The following is a 17,269-nucleotide window of genomic DNA, read 5'->3' on the forward strand; positions in this document are numbered from 1 at the left end:
TGTGTGACTGAGGGCACTGGTGTGAGACGTACCTCCAAATATCAGCGTTTTTAGTGGCAGGATGCACATGCACCTCCAAATTTCAACATTATAATAGCCAGGTGCACTAGGGCAGGGGGAGGACAGGGACTGTCCCCCATCAGGAGAAATTTCAATGGTGTTGCTAAATGGATTCAATCTCCAATTTTATTTATGGTGAACACAGAGTTAACCCACACAGTAGCTTTCCCTGGAAGAATCCTTCACAAAGACTCCTTCACAACAGGAGGCAGCTTGGTTCATCAAAAAGATGTTATTTTAGTATTAAATGTCCTCTTGCCCTGATGTGTTGCCAAAGCTGTCACTTACATGAAAGAGACTAAGCAGGAGGGTAGTGCTTGTCTTCGCTTTAGATGCTCTAAACCATCGTATGTCTCTGAAGGTTAATTTTAAGTGACTGAATGATGTTTTACACACTTCATTACGACCTTTACACATGGGTTTGAATGAAGAAGCAGAGCCCCTTGCACAACATGGACCTGTGTGGCAGGTAGGTTTGTTTGCGCTCCTGTAACACACTCCTTCAGCCTGGAAACTTTCAGGTAGGTTTTAATGTGTGCCATAGGAGGTTAGAGCTGGATATTAGGAGAAGTTTTTCCCCCAAAGGGTGAGTCTGAACAGGCTCCCCAGCGAATAGTCACAGCCCCAAAGCAGAGTTCAAGGCCCTGCCAGAGTTTGGTCAATGCTCTGAGGCACAGGGTGGGATTAGTGGGGTGTCCTGTGCAGGGCCGGGGGTTGCACTCCGTGATCCTCGTGGGTCCCTTGCAGCACAGGATAATTCTGTGAGTCTGTAGAAGCCCTACAAGAGCTCCTGCGCTCCCTCCCTGCCGGGCGCGCTTTGGTCTGTCAGTGCTCGGCGGCGGGAGAGCCGTGAAGGGAGAGAAGGGACCCTGAGGGGAGAAAAGGGACCGTGAGGAGAGAGAGGGGTCCGTGAGGGGAGAGAAGGGACCCTGAGGGGAGAGAGGGGTACGTGAGGGGAGAGAGGGGTCCGTGAGGGGAGAGAAGGGACCCTGAGGGGAGAGAGGGGTCCGTGAGGGGAGAGAGGGGTACGTGAGGGGAGAGAGGGGTCCGTGAGGGGAGAGAGGGATCCGTGAGGAGGGAGAGGGGTACGTGAGGGGAGAGAAGGGACCGAGAGGGGAGAGAGGGTTACGTGAGGAGGGAGAGGGGTCCGTGAGGGGAGAGAGGGGTCTGTGAGGAGAAAGAGGGGTCCGTGAGGAGAGAGAAGAGACCGTGAGGGGAGAGAGGGGTCCGTGAGGAGAGAGAAGGATCCGTGAGGGGAGATAAGGGACCGTGGGAGAAGGGTCCGTGAGGGGACAAAAGGGACCGTGAAGGGAGAGCCGTGAGGGGACATGGCGGCCCCGCCTTTGAGGGCATGCCGCGGTACTGTGTTTGAGGGCACACGGCGCCACCGCCTTTGAGAGGATACAGCAGTATTGATACCGATACTGGGGGGATATGGTGGTACCGGCTCTGAGGGAACACGGCAGCACCGATTCGGGAGAGACACGGCGGTACCGCTTCTGAGGGAATGTGATGGTAGCGCCTCTGAGGGGATACAGCGGTACCGATTCTGGAGGGACACGGCGGCTCGCCTTTGAGAGAATACAGTGGTACCGATTCTGAGGGAATATGGCGGTAGGGCCTCTGAGGGGACGCGGCGGCCCCACTTTCTGAGGGAAGGGGGGAGGAGGAGCACGCGGGGAGAGCGGGCTCCGCGCCCGCCAATCAGGCGTCGGAGCGCTGCGCGCCGCAGCCAATGAGCGCGGGGCGCGGCGGCGGGCGTTGGGTGTCCGTGTGGCGGGGCCGTGAGGGCCGCGGGCGGGCGGTGGCGGGAGTGGTCCTCGGGTTTCGTGCGGCCGGACGGTGACCGGAGCGGGCCCGGCGCTTCGTGCGGCCGGACGGTGACGGGAGCGGTCCTCGGGTTTCGTGCGGCCGGACGGTGACCGGAGCGGTCCTCGGGTTTCGTGCGGCCGGACGGTGACGGGAGCGGGCCCGGCGCTTCGTGCGGACGGACGGTGACGGGAGCGGGCCCGGCGCTTCGTGCGGACGGACGGTGACCGGAGCGGGCCCGGCTTCGTGCGGGCGGCGGGACCGCGCCTCAGCCTGCCCTGGAGCTGCGGTGAGGCGCCGTTCTCCGGCCTGAGGGTTCCCCCCGGGCGAGTGGGAGCACCGGGCTGCTCTCAGGGCTCCCCCGCCCTCAGCCGGCGCTGCGGCGGGGACGACCTCGGCTGTGGTTCGGCATTTGGTTGTATCACTAGCAGCGACAAGGGGGGGTTATTGTACCTTATCAGGGGCTTGGAGGTGTTTTGGTTCATGTTCGCAAGGGAAAGGTCACTTCTATGTGACACTAATGTTGAGATTTCTGTACAGGCAACTGGGATGTGCTTTGGCAGTAGTCGCTTTTTAATTCCAGAGTTGCTCAAGCTTCAATTAGGGGGTGAAAGTAAAGTTAATGTAGTAAAAAAACAACGGTTTTGAGGCAAAAATAACTGTAAAAGTGTATAATTAAACCGCGGAAGTGTTCTAGATCAGGTTGGAGGGAGCTTGGAGCAACCTTGAATAGCAGAAGTCTTGAATATTTGAACATTTGAATATTAATGCTTATTCCCCCCACCCCCACCCCCTGGGGAAGGGCTGTCAGAGACAGTGACTGGAATTGGGATGTGTCATTTAAGTAAGTTAGAAAGCAGATAGAATGGAGAAATACAGCTAATATTTTATGTATTCCTTTCTTTGTTAGAAGCTTCTGAGGGAATGTAGAGAAGAATTAACAATATTTCTAAGAAACAAGCTTCACAAAGAGCATCTTCCATCCCTGCGTGCTTTCTCTCTGCTTTTTGTTGGTGCTTGTTACCAAACTGAGTTTGCTGCAAGTTCAGAGCAGGTGTATTGCTTTAATCTGGTGAATTGTCCAGCTTCCTTCTATTGCTAAATGACCTTCCTGTGTTCCTTTACAACTTTCTGATTGTAAAGATTCCCAGGTTTTCTTAGGGTTTTGTCCCTGGTAAGTTTCTTCTTGCTTTCCCAGAATTAAGAGGAATATGCTTTGATTTCCCCCTTGTCCAACGCCCAAGGGGTTTTTAGTTTTTGGGAGGCACAGAGCTCAAAGTCCACTTTTTCCTTAATATAATACCTTTATTTTAACCCTTTGTGTGGAATCCCTGTGTATAATGTCACAGGGATTCCACCAATTCAGAAATCAGCTCTTGGGATTTCTTTAGGAAGGTGCTGTAGAATGCTGACCTGCTCTAGTAGCACGCAGTAGGTGAAACCAGGATGGTTAATTTAATGTATTTTTTTTTTGTCCTTCTGTATACTATGGAGCATCTTGAACTTCTCTTCATTTTTATTAAGGTAGGAAGAGCCAAACCAGTGACTTTGAGAGGTTGCAGTGAGTTGTGTGATTCCCTCTGAGGAGGAGAGCGTGTTGGTGCCATGGAAGTGGAAAAGAGCAGCAGAAGGAGCTGCTTCACTCAGACCTCCTGCCTGGGTGCAGATTTAGGGGAAGACTCACAGCTGGAGTATCTCAGTGCTCACGAGGAGTACGAAGAGGATAAGAACAACTGGAGTGAGTTTTCTGAGCAGGAGGAGGTTGGAGAGGTGAAGGCCACGCCACTGGTTGGTGACAAGGTGCCACCCCAAATCACAGCAGGGGAAGAAGATTCTGGAAAGAGCCAGAGACCCACCCACAGCGTGGCAGTGGAGCCAGACATTCCTTTCCTGCCATCCAGGGAGGAGGCCCAGCTCTCTAAACACGGAGAGCCCTCCTACTTCAGCAGCTGTGAAAAACCTGCAGTGTGCACTCGTGGTACCAGCAGCACTGCAGAGGATGCTGAAACCCAGCTCCCAGTCCCTGAAATCCTCCCTGGCAAGAATCCTGGGGCTGGCATGGAAGCTGCAGAGAAATCCTCTGGTGGGAGCCCCAAGGCTGTGAATTCAGAGCGTGGTGAAGCCCTGAGGAGCGTTGCCAGTGTCACTGTGGATGCTGGCTCTGATTCCAGAGCTGGATTCCCAACCAGCAGGAGCAGCAGTGCCCAGGTCTGTCTGTGCTCCAGGGCAGTGAGCACAGAGGTAACCATGATGAGCAGAACTCAGCCTCTGGGGTGGCTGGGTCAAACCTCTGTGGATGCTGCTTCCAACACGGAATGGCCCTTAGGAGCTCTCAGCTCACACCTGCAGGTAATTGACACAAAACAAGAAGGGCCACCAGACCAGTTTGACAGAACTTTTGTTAATTTTAATTTGTCTGCATGGGTGTTAATCTGACTTTTCTTTTTTCTTTTTTTTTTTTTTTTTTTTTTTTTTTTTTTGGAAAAGCAGGAATCCAAAGATCATCTGTCTGACAGGTGAGTCAGGAGTTGTTCTTGGTTTTGGAGTTTGAGATCCTGGATCAGAAATTTTTTCATGATTGAAAGGTTGCCTGTGGCTTGGCAAAACTGCTGGTATTAAAAGCTTGCTGGGCAGCAGTTTCTGCTGCAGGGGCCTGGACAGGTGAGAAGAGTGAGCTGAAGACTTCCTGAAGTTAAACAAAGACCAAAGCAGCCTTGTTCTGCAGTTGCAGGTCTCCAGAGATCCCTTCCAACCTAAACTATTCCTGTGTTTGTTCCTAAACTATTCCTGTTCCTATTCCTAAACTATATGGCTGTGGAAACAAAATTAGTGTGTTTGCAGATCCACAGCATTGCTAAGTTTCTTTTTGTTCTTCAGGCTTCACTTTTTGGATAGAAATTATGATGTGCTTGTGCAGGTCCCACCTCTCAGATAAAACTGACTGCAATGCTACAGTCATTATTGTGGGCTAAACAGGATTTTCCTTAAATCAGATCAGAAATAGCTTCTGGCGTGCTCCTTGCTTCAAAATAAAACACTAGGAATGTAAACAAAATCTTGAAGGCCTGGAATAAATATTCTGTTATTGTTATTATTATTTTAAAGGCCAGAACATCCCAACAAGCAAACTGGGAAGAATTCTGCATCAAGCTGCTGTCAGAACATTCTGCAGAGAGCAACTGAAGCAGAGCTGCAGCTCCTGGCCGTCCATTACGAGATGTGCTACCAGCACTGCTTGAAGGTTTATGAGCTGGCTTTGGAGGAAAACACTTGTCTTGGGAGGCATGTGCTTCAATGTCCTTTAAAATAAAATGGGTAACTGGTTATCAGGCAAAAATTGCTAAATGCTACTGGTAGATTCTCTCCATAGCCTCTAGGAGTGTTTATAATTAGTGGTGTTATCCAGAGGGACCCCCAAGCCTTATTTCTAGCCTTCATTTTTTTGTAGCATTCACATTCCCAAAATCCTGCTTTTTTTCCAGGAATAAAACTCAAGTGATGCACAATATAATTCATGTTCTATATACTATAATGTAGAGGGATCTTTAAACCCTGTAAAATCTTTGGGCATCTCGAGAAGCTGTAAAATCCATTAAATGTCTAAATTGATGTTGCTTTCTTACCCATATTTTAATAGCTGTGAGAAAAAGGCTGAGTTCTATTCATCTCTGCTGTTGGTCTTGGATGAACTGGACAAGAATTACAGCAACATGAGAAGGGAAATAAACATGGGCATACCTTTAAATGAACTTCCACCACTGTCAGTTGAGCTGAAGTTTTCCCCACTCTCTTCCTTTTACATCCCCTCCAAGGTAACTTCTAAACTGTTTTATGTTCTTAATGTAAATTTTTTTTATAATTAAGATAATTATAGTTAAATCTTTCTCTTTTTATTTTTTTCTTGACAGTTTTTCAGAAAGAGTCTTTACTCTGAGTAAGTAGTTTTTATTTGTTGTTGTACTTACTAAGTTAAGTGAGGAATGAGTTTATAAGATGTTAAACTTATAATTTATTTCAGGATGCATCTTGTTGTTTCAGGCTGTTTAGCTGAAAGATCAGCATTGCCCTGTGGGTTACAATGGTTTTATTTTAAGGGCATTTTTCCTCTGTGGTGCTCTAGTATGCAAAGCAGGAAGTGTCTTTACTATCTTTATAGTAAAAGTTAGCAATTTACAGGTCATTCTCCTGGTTCCCTGCTTTCACTTCTAAAAATCTTTGTCTACAGTTAAAATGGTGCTGAGCAACAAAAAACTCCAAAAAATCCCACACCACAAAAACCCAAAAAGACTTTGCTGCCAGCAGAGATAATATCAAGCATATAGATAACATTAAGAAATAATATGAAGCTGTTTTGCCAAGATTATCATTCAGATATGAATTATAATAGAAAAACAACTTCTTATTTCAGGCAGGCACATGACAGAACAGGTTCAGGAAGCCCATCCAGTGACCTTCTGTAAGTGGAGATGAAAACAAATGTGGCATTAAGTTTTTACTGAATTGGGTAAACTGCTAGAGACTGTTTGACGTTTCCTGTTAAGCATGAGTGAAGTTAGTAAAGAAAAAGCAAAGGCAATTGTTTTGTTTTGTAAATAATTAGTCAAAGTTGCACAGGTATTTTAAATTGTAAGGAATGCATCTGAGCATCACGCAGAAAACTATTGAGATATAATGAAAAAAAACAGATGGATTAAGTATATTTATTTTACTGTGAGCTTCTGGAAATATTTGAATTACTGTAGAACTTCAAATTGTTGTCCCATATTTTGTATGAAATTCTCGGATGTGTTTTAGTGATCTTTCAGGTGAAGGGAAAGCTGACTTTGAAGAACCAAAACGGCAAGAAAAGGGCATTTCTGTCAATATGGTAGGGAATTCTTCACTCCTGGGTTTTGGAGATGGTCAAATGATGTTGAGAAGTATTTTCTCCTTTTAGGTGCCTGCAAATGTGATCAGAGTCTTCAGGGCTCTCAGCCTGGGATCCTCTGCCACTGATGGCAAAATCAGCTCATATGTTCATAATTTTAATTGGCCTTTCAAAATAAAATAACTTGGGGGCTCTTGAGGATGATCAGCAGATTTAACTTTTTTTAATTCACCCACTTCATGGGCTGATATTCTGAAAAATAATCAGCTGGGAGTGCTGGGATGTAACTGAATGTGTTTGTAGGACAACTCACAGACTGATGGTGATCAGCCAGGTGACTCTGCTTCCTCTGAGACATGGGAGGAACTGCTTAAAGATCAGGCTCTGGAACGTGGTGAGTGATCTGCTCCCAGTAAAAATAATCCTTTATTCCTGAGCTAAGTTCTCAGGGGAGGAAGGACAGCCTGTGCAAAAACATGTCTGTGGTAACACAGCTGCCCTTTCTGTGATGGAATGTTTATATATCAGCTGTCAAAATTGATTGATAAGTAATAATAGCTCTGTATTAATTACTTACATCTTAAAAAAAGTTTCTACCTAAATTAGAATTCCAAACTAGTAATGTCACCTCTTTGAAATGTAACATCAAGAGATGTAAGTAGCTGAAATCCTCTTCAGCACAAAAATTTGATACTCATTTATGTAGCATACCACGATTTAAACTTTAACACTTGAATTTTATCCCAACTGCCAAGGCTGTGTAAAAAATGAGGAAGGAAGTGAGTATTGGTTTGATGCTAAGGAAGACTTGTCAGTGGCAGATATTTCAGTAATGTGCAAAGAAATGAAAAAGCAACAAGGAAGACAAGACTCGAGAGGTAAAGTTGTGTGCTTTAAGCTGATAAACCAAATAATGGTGTTTATTATTGGAGTGCTCTGTTCCTTCTTCAGGCTTAAGTAAACTTGGAATAAATGCCAGCTGAGTTTTCAGATTTATTTTCTCATTCTCTAGCAGTGAATCCTTGTACTCAGCTGTCTTCATTCATCCATGTTTTTCCCCGAAAACTTCACCCACAGTGCTTGAACTCAAATTAGTAAATGCCCAGCCAATCTCATAGATGGAAATATTTCCTTTTTTTCTCCTCCTTCTTCTTTTTGTACTTCCTTCCCATGCTGGACTGTTCAGATGCAAATGGTTTGTGTTTGGAGACTTGAATCATGGCTGTGGTGAGAAGTGCAAGGGTGTTGAAGGCAGAGACCTTGGGGGTTCTCTGTAGCAGCCTTCAGCACTGATACTTTACTTCAGAGCTGTTTCCTCTGCCTCTTAAAATCTCAGGAAACACTCAGGGAAAAGGTGTTCCACAAACTGAACTGCTGTGCTTCTCAGGACACTCATTTTCTGTTAGAATATTCTCTTCTTTCCCTTAGTTTGTTCTAAGGTTTTCTCTCTGGGCTGTCCAAAATCTGCAGAGAAGATGGCAGCTCAAGAACAGTTAGCAACTCTTTGCTTTCTTACATTTATTGTTAGAAGTGAAGATAGTGGTGAGTGGGAAGGAACATTCTTCTGTTCCTGTTGGTGGCTCAAAGCCCTCAGTGCCTGAGGTAGGTCTGTTCTTAATTTGTAGTGGGAATTTGTTCCCTCTGTAAGGTTTCTTTCATACTCTGCATTCACTACCAAGTGTCCTGATCTGAAATCACCTACTCAACAGCTGGCACATTCTTAACTTGGAGATAATCAAAGGGAAATAATTATTACTAACACTCCATTGTGTGGCAGACTAAGAGCTTTAAATCTTCTTGTCACATAACATTTAATAGATAGCAAATTATGTCAGGATAGGAAAATACATTACATATTGGTAATAAATTTGTGACAGAAGAGTGAAAGCACCATTCTTTTGCCACTGCATCTATGATACTCCAGCTGTTTTTTCTTAATCCCAGGACAGTTTGGAATTTCACCATTTGCACTAGATTTTTCATCTTGTAACACCAGTTGTATTTAATGTAAATGTCACCTGGCTTTATACAGGAGAGATTTTTGGGGTAATAGATGGGAAAGAAACTCTTGGATTTTCTAGCATAAATCTAAGAAATCTGTACATACCAAGAGTGTTTTGTGTTGGCTCAGCCTGGTCCTTGGAGAGTAAAGGGCAAATCAGTAATTGCTGGTGTTGCTCACATAAACCACACAGATTTGCTGTCTTTGGGGATTTCCCTTTAAACATGCTGGTCCTTTGGGAAATGGTAATTGGATCTAATTTAAAATAAGTTAGATCAAATTATTTTACTTTATTAGAATAAAGCAGGAATAAGATGAGCTTGGAGGTGCCTTCCAACCCAAACCATTCTCTGGGTTTAGGATTTTATATTTATTCAGTATTACCTGTACAACCCTTAACCGATGCGGGTTTTTTTCTTATTTTGATGCAAATTTAGGATCCTGGGGAAAATTCCCTGCAGAAAATATCCACTTCTTCCTTTGTGAAGCCATCTGGAATCTTTGTTTCTCCTTATGCACTGAACTTGAGCAGCTTTACCAAGTTAGTAAGGAGACTTCAAGAAAAGCATCCAGGGTTTAGCAGGTCAGATATTGGGGGTTCTTCTCAGCCCTGATTTGCCATGGAGCCAGTATCCATGCTAACTAATCACTAAATGTGGGGCACAGAATGTGATGTTAACATTTATTTCCTCAATTCCCACAGAGGTGAAATTGTGGAGGCTGTGCAGGAGGTGAGGAAAATGAACAAAGGAGTCCTGAGTGGCTTGGCCATCAGTTCTATTGAGGAGAAGGCCTCTGCCATTCTGAGGGGTTCCACACGCTGCTCTCAGCAGAAGCACTGAGAAAGGTGAATATTCCAGCCCAAGGGAGTAACTCACCCTCCAGCCTGACTGGATTAATGCAGCCTAAAGCCCTGCAGGAGGTGCCAGGGTGAATCCACTGGAGAAGTGGTTTATAAGGACTGGGAGCTGTAAAACAGGTTGCATTGTATAAAACTGGTGGTTAATTACTGACTATGGGGATTTTGGAAGGAATTTTGAATGAGTCAGAGACTGCACCTCTGAGTTTTTAGATGATGTGGTTTATTTTTCTTCTGTATAGATAGAAAGGTTGAGTTTGGCTCACATCTTTACTGCATGATTCAGAAAGTCACAAGACCTGTAGTTATAAGACTTTTTAAGGCTTTATTGACCAATGAAACACTGTTAGCAAGGATATTTATGGTTTTGACCCAATTTTAAAGTACTTTGTCTTATGGACTCATGCTACAGTGTAAGCTTTCTTAGCCAACCATGTTATGACACACAAACCTACAGTACTGCATTCTAAACTCCTTGTTTACCTTTGTCACTGTTTTTATTTTTTCTGTATCTTAAACTCTAAATTTTTCTCTTCTTTACATGTCCCTGCTTTAAACTATAAATTTACATTCTCGCTTCTAGCACCTAAGTTTGGAAGCCTTTTCAAAGGTCTTGCATCAAATCCTGTGTTTAATTCTAAGCTTTGGCTTACAGGCCCAAAGTTCTGAGAGCTCCCTGTATTTTGGATTCCAACACAACTGGAGTGCTTCGCTGCTGAGCTGTGTGGAGGGCGCTGTCACACATGTTCGGTGCACAGGTGACACCTAACGGCCAGGCCTTGTGTAGCCTCTCATCCATCCAGAAATCCCAGCCCTGGCTCCCTTCTGCATCCAGACACCGATGGTTTCTGCCTAGGGGCCAGCTCTGGGCTGGAAACCTGACAGAATCAGACTGTGTCTTGTCTTTTTCTCACACCAATCCCTTTGCACGATCCTGTGGCACTGCAGGAAGCTGCAGCAAGCCGAAGGGGCTGAAACCACAGCCCAGAATCCCAGGGACGTGTCTATCCATCCTTGCTTTAGTCTCCTGCTCAGCTTGGTGCTCTCCTTGCTTTGGGTACCTCCTCGCAGTGCCACTGCTACGTTTCCCCCAAAAAGGAAAAGTCTTCATGTTAATCTCCTGTTTGACTTTCACAGGACTGCAGTTAGGGACAGAAACTCATCCCCAAAACGTTCAAATCTTCTGTTTGGAAGCATTTTCAGTCAGTAAGGTTTTAACAGCCTCAATGTGTTGTGCTTTCCTTGTGGAGTGATTATTTGGTTTTCCAATGGTGCGTGGGCTCTGCATCCTAATTGTTCCTATTACAGTATTTCTTTCCTGTTGTTTTGTGTGGGAGATGATGACTTATAATTTTATTTTCATCATGAGGGAGGTGTGAAATGGCCAAGTCATTAATAAATAATGGGGAGAAAAAATCCCCATTTTCTATATTAAGGAACAAGTACCTAATACATTTAAGGTGATTCTGCTCAGAACTCACCTATAGTACCTCAGTCTCTTTGTTCTACTTTGTTCTAGACCCTGCTGCAATTGTTGCTGGAAAGAACAGCCTTGTTTACTGTCAATAAAGGTTAAAATTTGTTCTTCAAAAAAGTTGGGCCAATGTTGTGCTGTTTGCAGACCTCTTCTGCTGCCTCTGCCCTTGGCAGAGCCGTGGCTCTGTGCCGGTGCCCTTGGTCCTGGTGCTGCAGGTGAGCCTCAGCTTTGGTGTCTCCAGGTGTGTCGAGATGGAAGCAGGCCCAGGCTTTGCTCTTCCACCTCATTACCAGCAGCTGTTGCTGTTTCTGTTCCCCGAGCTCGGCTCTGTGATTAGGCAGGTGGTCATAGTTCAGGAAGAACTGGCTCTCTGGCCTGTGAGCGGTTCTGTTCCTCCGGGGAAAGCAGAAGTGTGCACGACTCGAGTTAGCACACTCCGTGTTCTTCACGTTCCCTTTTTTATTGACCTTTGAAAGGGAGAGCTGACTTCAAGCGTGAGAGAAGCACTGACCTCGCTGCAGGTTGGTCCTGCCCCGTTCCCAAGGGCGGATCCTGATCGGAGCACCTGAGGAGCCCGGGCAGGCTCCGCTGCTCAGGCACAGCTCAGGAACGAGCTGCAGGTGGAGCTGTAGGAGCTCAGGAGCGATGTTACACTCCGATAGCAATTAAAGCGGAATCCACTGAACATTCCTCCTCAAAATCCCGTTCCATGTGTACGTTCAGCCCTAGAAAGGGGGAAGGCAGGATTTTTTAGTTGGGGCGAAATCCCCTCGGTGGCGGTGGAAGCGGGCTTACGGAAAGCGCGGGAGGGAGCCGGACTGCTCCGTGCATTCCTTCAGAACTGTTCGCTCCCTTTGCCGCGCCTCTGGGCTGCGAGAGGGCGATAAGGAGAAGGTGGGCTCCATCCCGCTGCCCCCACGGGAGCGCTTCCCCCTCCTCTACCCCGCTCTGCCGCCGGGAGAGCGGGGCGGGAGCGGGGCAGGAGCCGGGCGGGGCCGCGCCCGTCCCGGGCCCGCCCCTCTGGCAGCGCCGCGGGCGCGGAGCCCGCCCGGCCCCGGGAGCGGAGCCGCTCCTGCCGCGGGGCCATGGCCCTGCTCCCGCGGCGCTTCCTCTGCTTCGTCCTGGGTAAGTACGGCCGCCGCGACACAACTTCCCCGGGCCGCTGGGGCGGCGGGCCAGGCTCCCCGGGATTCCCTCTGGGCGCGGGCGTGCAGCCCCGGCCGCCTCCTCCGCGGTTTCACCGCTCTCCCTGAAGCCCGGCGAGGCTCCCGCCTGGCTTCGCTGGCGACACAGCAGTAGGGAAGTTAAAAGGAGAAATGATTGCAGGGCTCTTGGCCTCAGGAGCAGTGAAGAGGTGATGCTGTGGGACGCAGCCTGCTTTGTAGGGGAATTCTCTGCTTGCTAGGTGAGATGGACCGAGGCGAGTTCTGCCTCCTGTCCGTGCCTTTTGTTGCAAAGCTTTAATTGCTGCCTTTGGAGTCTGTCTTCCCATTGCTGAGCCTCAGAGAAAAGGAGGCAGCCAGAAGTGTCCCTTCAGAGAGCTGAGGTTGGATGTTCTGGGTTTACCGGTGGTGGGGTGGGAAGCGCTGGCGTTGTGTGGTTGTTTCCATGGGATGCACCGTGCCTCGGTTTCTTTGCTGCCCCTGGCATTTCAGTGCAACAGGTAGAGGTCTGTGCCGTGCTTGTCACCTGTGTACCTGCAGCAAAAGCTCGGAGGGATGTTGGTGCACTGTAAAAGTGTGTTTATTTAAGGTGCTCCAAAGGGAAGGTGCACCCCCTCATCCTAGCGCTGATCTTCCACAAAATCAAGGTGCTCCTTGAGGCAGCACAAATTTCTCCTTCTTTCCCTTCTTTCCCCTGTGCCGGTTTTCTCCCCCAAGCCGTGGTGAATAATGCATTGAGCCGTGCTGCGCATAATGTGCTGATCTGTACCATGTAATTAACTATTTACTGCTCCTCAGCTGTGCAGGGCAGGAGCAGCCCGTGCCCTTGGACGAGGCACATTCCCCTGCTGGGTTGCAGGGAAAGGCTGCACGTTCCTGGCTGCAGAGCCCTGTGCAGGGAGCACTAAGTCCTGCTAGCTAGGATTTCTCTCTGCTCTGCTTTCCCAGCCCGTGTCTCCTCTCCCTGACTCTCCCTTCTCTTGGTTGGGGAGCTGTAACTTTTAAAAGTACTCCAGGCTGCTCCTTTCCATCTCCAGTGGGCTCGGGAGCAGCGGGATGCTGCCTCTTGTGTGAGCCAGGTGCCCAGAGGTAGCTAATCTTGGTGCTGTGGATGTGTTTTTCACTACCTTCTCCTCCTGGGTTTTGTATTTGGAGCACATTTAACGAAAAGACCTTTTTACACCTTTCTGCTTTATATCAGGGCTGCACTGACATTGCAAGTGGCAACTGAGCACCCAGAAATCACGGTGATTTGCACCAATGCAGATGTTTTAAAGGGGGAAGTTGTTTGGTGTGTTTTTTTGGTTTTTTTTTTTTTTGTTTTTTTTTTTTTTTTAAGGGAAGGGTCTGAAAGAAAAACCTTTCTCTTAAAGCTTGAGCTTTAAGAAACTTCACCACTGGCTTCAGTGATGGTCAGGGAATGAACCATCCTAAAAACCCCAGTCTCATTCAGCAGGCCAGGGATCCAGGTGTACCCCAAGGTAACCACTTCCATTAAGGCAAAATGAGGCTTTTTCTGGGTTTTGGCTGCAGCTTCCTGCAGAGGCTGCTCAGGGAGGAGGGGATGAGGCAGGCTCTTGCTTTTGCTGGGGCAGTGATGACTGGCACCACACACAGCTCTGTGCTGTGTTTTGGTCTTTAAGGGCAGTGTTGGGCTGCTTGGATTTCGTTTGGGTGTAGAGAACTATTATTGTGAGAGGTAAGAGGCAGTCACAAATAAGGTCAGCAAAACATTAATATCTTCTTGATTCCTTGCATCTTCTGTCTATGCTGTACAGCACTGTGTTTGTGTAGCCTACAGATGCTTTCTTAAAAACAAAACTTACGGGTACTGAGTATGACCTCTCCTGGAAAACAGGAATTAGAGTGCTTTGTGTCTTCTCTCAGCCCAAGCACACTCGGTAATGCCTGCCACTGATTGCAGTTTGAGTGCCTCCTTTACAACAGCTAAAGCTCCCTTGAAACTCGAATTTAAGGCTGTTGCCTCTCTGAGAAAATCCTCCTCAATATTTTCTGAGTGCCCTGGTAGAAATCCCTGACAATAAAGTACAACATTCCTCCTCCTTTGAGGGCATCTCTGGCGTGGAGAGGACTCCAAACTTCCTATGCAACAAAAGAGAAATGTGTGAACAGGGACAACAAAATTGCCTCCACCCTGTAATTCCTTGCACTGCTCCCATGGGTGCCAGTTGTTTTCCTGCAGGAAGCGGTGGCAGGTGGGTTTGGTGGCTGTGTGATGTGCTCAGGAAGCCTCTTGGCTTTGAGAAATAGGCTTGCATTTATTAACCCTGAAACGATGCTGAGTTTAAGAGCTGTGAAGCATCGGCTCTGCAGCCTCCCGTTAGTGCTGACCCGGGAGGCTGCGAGTAATGCAAGTACAAATGCCATGGCCTGGCTGGAATGAAATGAGACCTCATAATGGCTAAAGATGGGCTTGGCATCTCTCACCTTTCCCCAGCGCTGGAAATCCACCTTGGCGCTGAGGGAGGTCTTGGAGAGCCGTGGCTGGGAATCCGGAGTTACTGCTCGGCTCCTGCAACTTTGTTCTGCCTCCCTGACTGGATGCAGAGCCTAGCTCTGTCATTTTTTGGGGAAGGTTTGGGCCCCAAACCCGTGGCTGTGGTCAGAGCCCCTCCCAGCACAGACCCTGCTCCAAGCAAGGACCGAAAACACCACAGGGCTGGAGCGAGAGGAGCATTAAAAGCCCATTAGAAGGGAAATGCAGCGTTTCAGCTCACTCAGATAGCTAAATGCCTTTTTCTCCTCTAAAATACAGTGGCTGGGGTTTGCCAGGTCAGTTCCTGCTGTGGGTGGGTGATTACCAGGGATTCTTCATCCCTGTCTGCCATTAAGCTGCCTACAGAGCTGGCTGCTTTTAATCATCAAACCTACTAATGAAGCTGCTTCGTGCTTTCAGTCCTTTGTCCCTGTGCTTCTACAACATGAGCTTTTGGGGATGTTAAAACACATCCTGACACCTCAGAGAAGCACCCCAGTGGGGAGGCAGGCAGCAGCATAGGTGAAAACCCCCTGATTTCAGGCAAGGGTGACCCCCCTGGGCATCCCTGTATCCCTTAGGAAACGTTTGCAGGGAAAGCAGCAGTGCTGTGTGTGGGGGAGCTGCAGAGAGGTGCAAAATCTCCGTGTGCTCTTCAGCTGGAAGGGAGGAAAACCACATTGAGAAGTCTCTGTTGAAAAGGAAAACAAATTATTCTGGTGATTCCTGGGCTGCTCACGTGGCTCAGCAGCAGCAGATTTCAGTCTGGAAACTCTGCTGAAAGTGTTTAGTGAAGCTGCTGTTGTGTGCAGCCTGTGATGGGTGCACCAGGGTGACGGTGAGGTTGTTTTAGTTTTCTCCCTAACAGATTTTTATATTTACTCAATATGTGCTTCTTCATGGGAAATCTGTTAGGTTGCCCAGGCTGTGATTTTTTTATCTTGAAGGTAATTCAATAAAATGTTTGCTTGTCCCATGTAGCAGAAAATCTGTGTTTAACACACGTTGAAACCTGAACCAGCAGGATCACAGTGTGTTGTCTCCAAACCAATGCCAGGCACTTTTAACCTTGGTGTTGCTTTCCCCTGTTCTTATTTTAGCCTCAATCAACTGAAATAGCTGAAGGAAAAAATAATCCCGGGGGTGGAAGGGAGAGTACATTTGCCTTTAGCACATTCCTGAGATCTGGAGTGTGGTGGCTGCTCCTTTCTCCCTGGCTTTGAGACCAAACCGACATCTGTGGCATCCAGTGCTTTGTTGATGTTTTAAAAGATAACTCTAAACCTGGCTCTAATGTTGAATTAAGGTGTTGGTTTGGCAGTGTTGGACACCACAGTCCTCCCTGGGAAGGCAGGAGGGATGTGGCTGGTTCCCTTCAGCCCCTGGATTTGGGGTGCACAGGATCCAGTGGGGATCCCTCCTTTCTTCCACCCTGCTCTTGTGAGCAGGGATTTGATGGTGGCCATGGCCAGAGATGGTTTGAACTCAGGCTGGGTGAAATCAGAGCTGTACAGACATTGCCAGTGCCTGTCTGAAGGCTGTGGTTTGCCTCCATTAATTCAATCAAGAAGAACTATTTTCCAAAAGACCCTGCTGTTCATCAAGGATATAATTATCTTTATAACTAACAGCTCATGGCACATTTTTCCCTCCCCTGATGTGCAGTCAGCTAGCAGTTGGGTTTCAGCATGCCTGGCTTTTGATTTCCTTTCTCCTTCCTCCCTTCTTGGCTGCTTTTGATTTTATTTTACCTAGTGAGTGAATTTTGGTGGGTAAATAAATGTATTTGTCATTCTGTCCTCTGCAGAATCAAGTCTAGGGCCATGTAAGAGAAATCCCATTATTGGAAATGTGCTTGGCAGCCTCTGATGGATCACAGTGCTGAGACAGGGGGGAAACTGAGGCAAGGAGAGAAAGACCCTCATCCAGGTCCTTGGAGCAGCCTATTGCAGTGTATTTGGTAGTTAATATTATTTAACAGCAATGCTCTATGACAAAAAGTCACCCAGCTAAGCAGGACTGCCCTGCACTGTGCTACACAGTACAAACCTTGATTTTGTATTTTCATTTCAGCCCCATATTCTGCATCTCACAGGAGCTGTTCCATGGAATCTTGCTTGGATTGGAATTAAACTGATCTTTCCTTTGGGGATGGATTGGATGTTGTAGGTGCTTCATGAAATACTGGACTTGAAAGAGGAGTGACACAGTGCAGTGGTACCTCTGAGCCCCCAAAAGCCCCCAGAGAGGCTTTGCTTTCAGGCAGCTGGCTCCCACCTCGACTTCCAGCTAATAATTCCCTGGCAGTTATTTTTAGGCAGTTTATTTTGTGCCCTCTTATAATGCTTGGAGTAGCTACAGAATGGCAACAAAAACTCAAGTATCCCCAACCCAGCAAAAAGTAAATGCCTACAAATCATCCAAGTACCAGCTTGAGGGGTAAGTCTCTTCCTTCCTTTGCAGGCACAACAGGATTTGTGCCAAATTTAAAACCTGGGAGATCCTTTTGGGTTTCATGATGATGTTCAGCTGTAT

At 47.3% G+C, this 17,269-nt stretch overlaps 1 protein-coding gene across 1 annotated transcript in view; it reads left to right on the top strand.

The window, feature by feature from the left end:
• Window positions 1-2,013: 2,013 nt before the first annotated feature.
• Window positions 2,014-17,269, top strand: part of LOC132338515 (RNA-binding protein 44-like) — a 32,530-nt gene continuing 17,274 nt past the window's right edge. Inside the window, exons 1-15 of the mRNA XM_059868164.1 lie at window positions 2,014-2,158; window positions 3,398-4,218; window positions 4,357-4,385; window positions 4,975-5,150; window positions 5,494-5,681; window positions 5,778-5,803; window positions 6,278-6,325; window positions 6,664-6,736; window positions 7,040-7,130; window positions 7,492-7,614; window positions 8,265-8,338; window positions 9,176-9,321; window positions 9,442-9,577; window positions 11,248-11,315; window positions 12,036-12,199. Coding sequence (XP_059724147.1) covers window positions 3,475-4,218; window positions 4,357-4,385; window positions 4,975-5,150; window positions 5,494-5,681; window positions 5,778-5,803; window positions 6,278-6,325; window positions 6,664-6,736; window positions 7,040-7,130; window positions 7,492-7,614; window positions 8,265-8,338; window positions 9,176-9,321; window positions 9,442-9,577; window positions 11,248-11,315; window positions 12,036-12,199 — 2,086 coding nt within the window. The 5' untranslated portion in view covers window positions 2,014-2,158; window positions 3,398-3,474. The remainder of the gene's footprint in view (window positions 2,159-3,397; window positions 4,219-4,356; window positions 4,386-4,974; window positions 5,151-5,493; window positions 5,682-5,777; window positions 5,804-6,277; window positions 6,326-6,663; window positions 6,737-7,039; window positions 7,131-7,491; window positions 7,615-8,264; window positions 8,339-9,175; window positions 9,322-9,441; window positions 9,578-11,247; window positions 11,316-12,035; window positions 12,200-17,269) is intronic.

This window comes from Haemorhous mexicanus, chromosome 26 (assembly GCF_027477595.1).
Source record: "Haemorhous mexicanus isolate bHaeMex1 chromosome 26, bHaeMex1.pri, whole genome shotgun sequence".
Classification (NCBI taxonomy): domain Eukaryota; kingdom Metazoa; phylum Chordata; class Aves; order Passeriformes; family Fringillidae; genus Haemorhous; species Haemorhous mexicanus.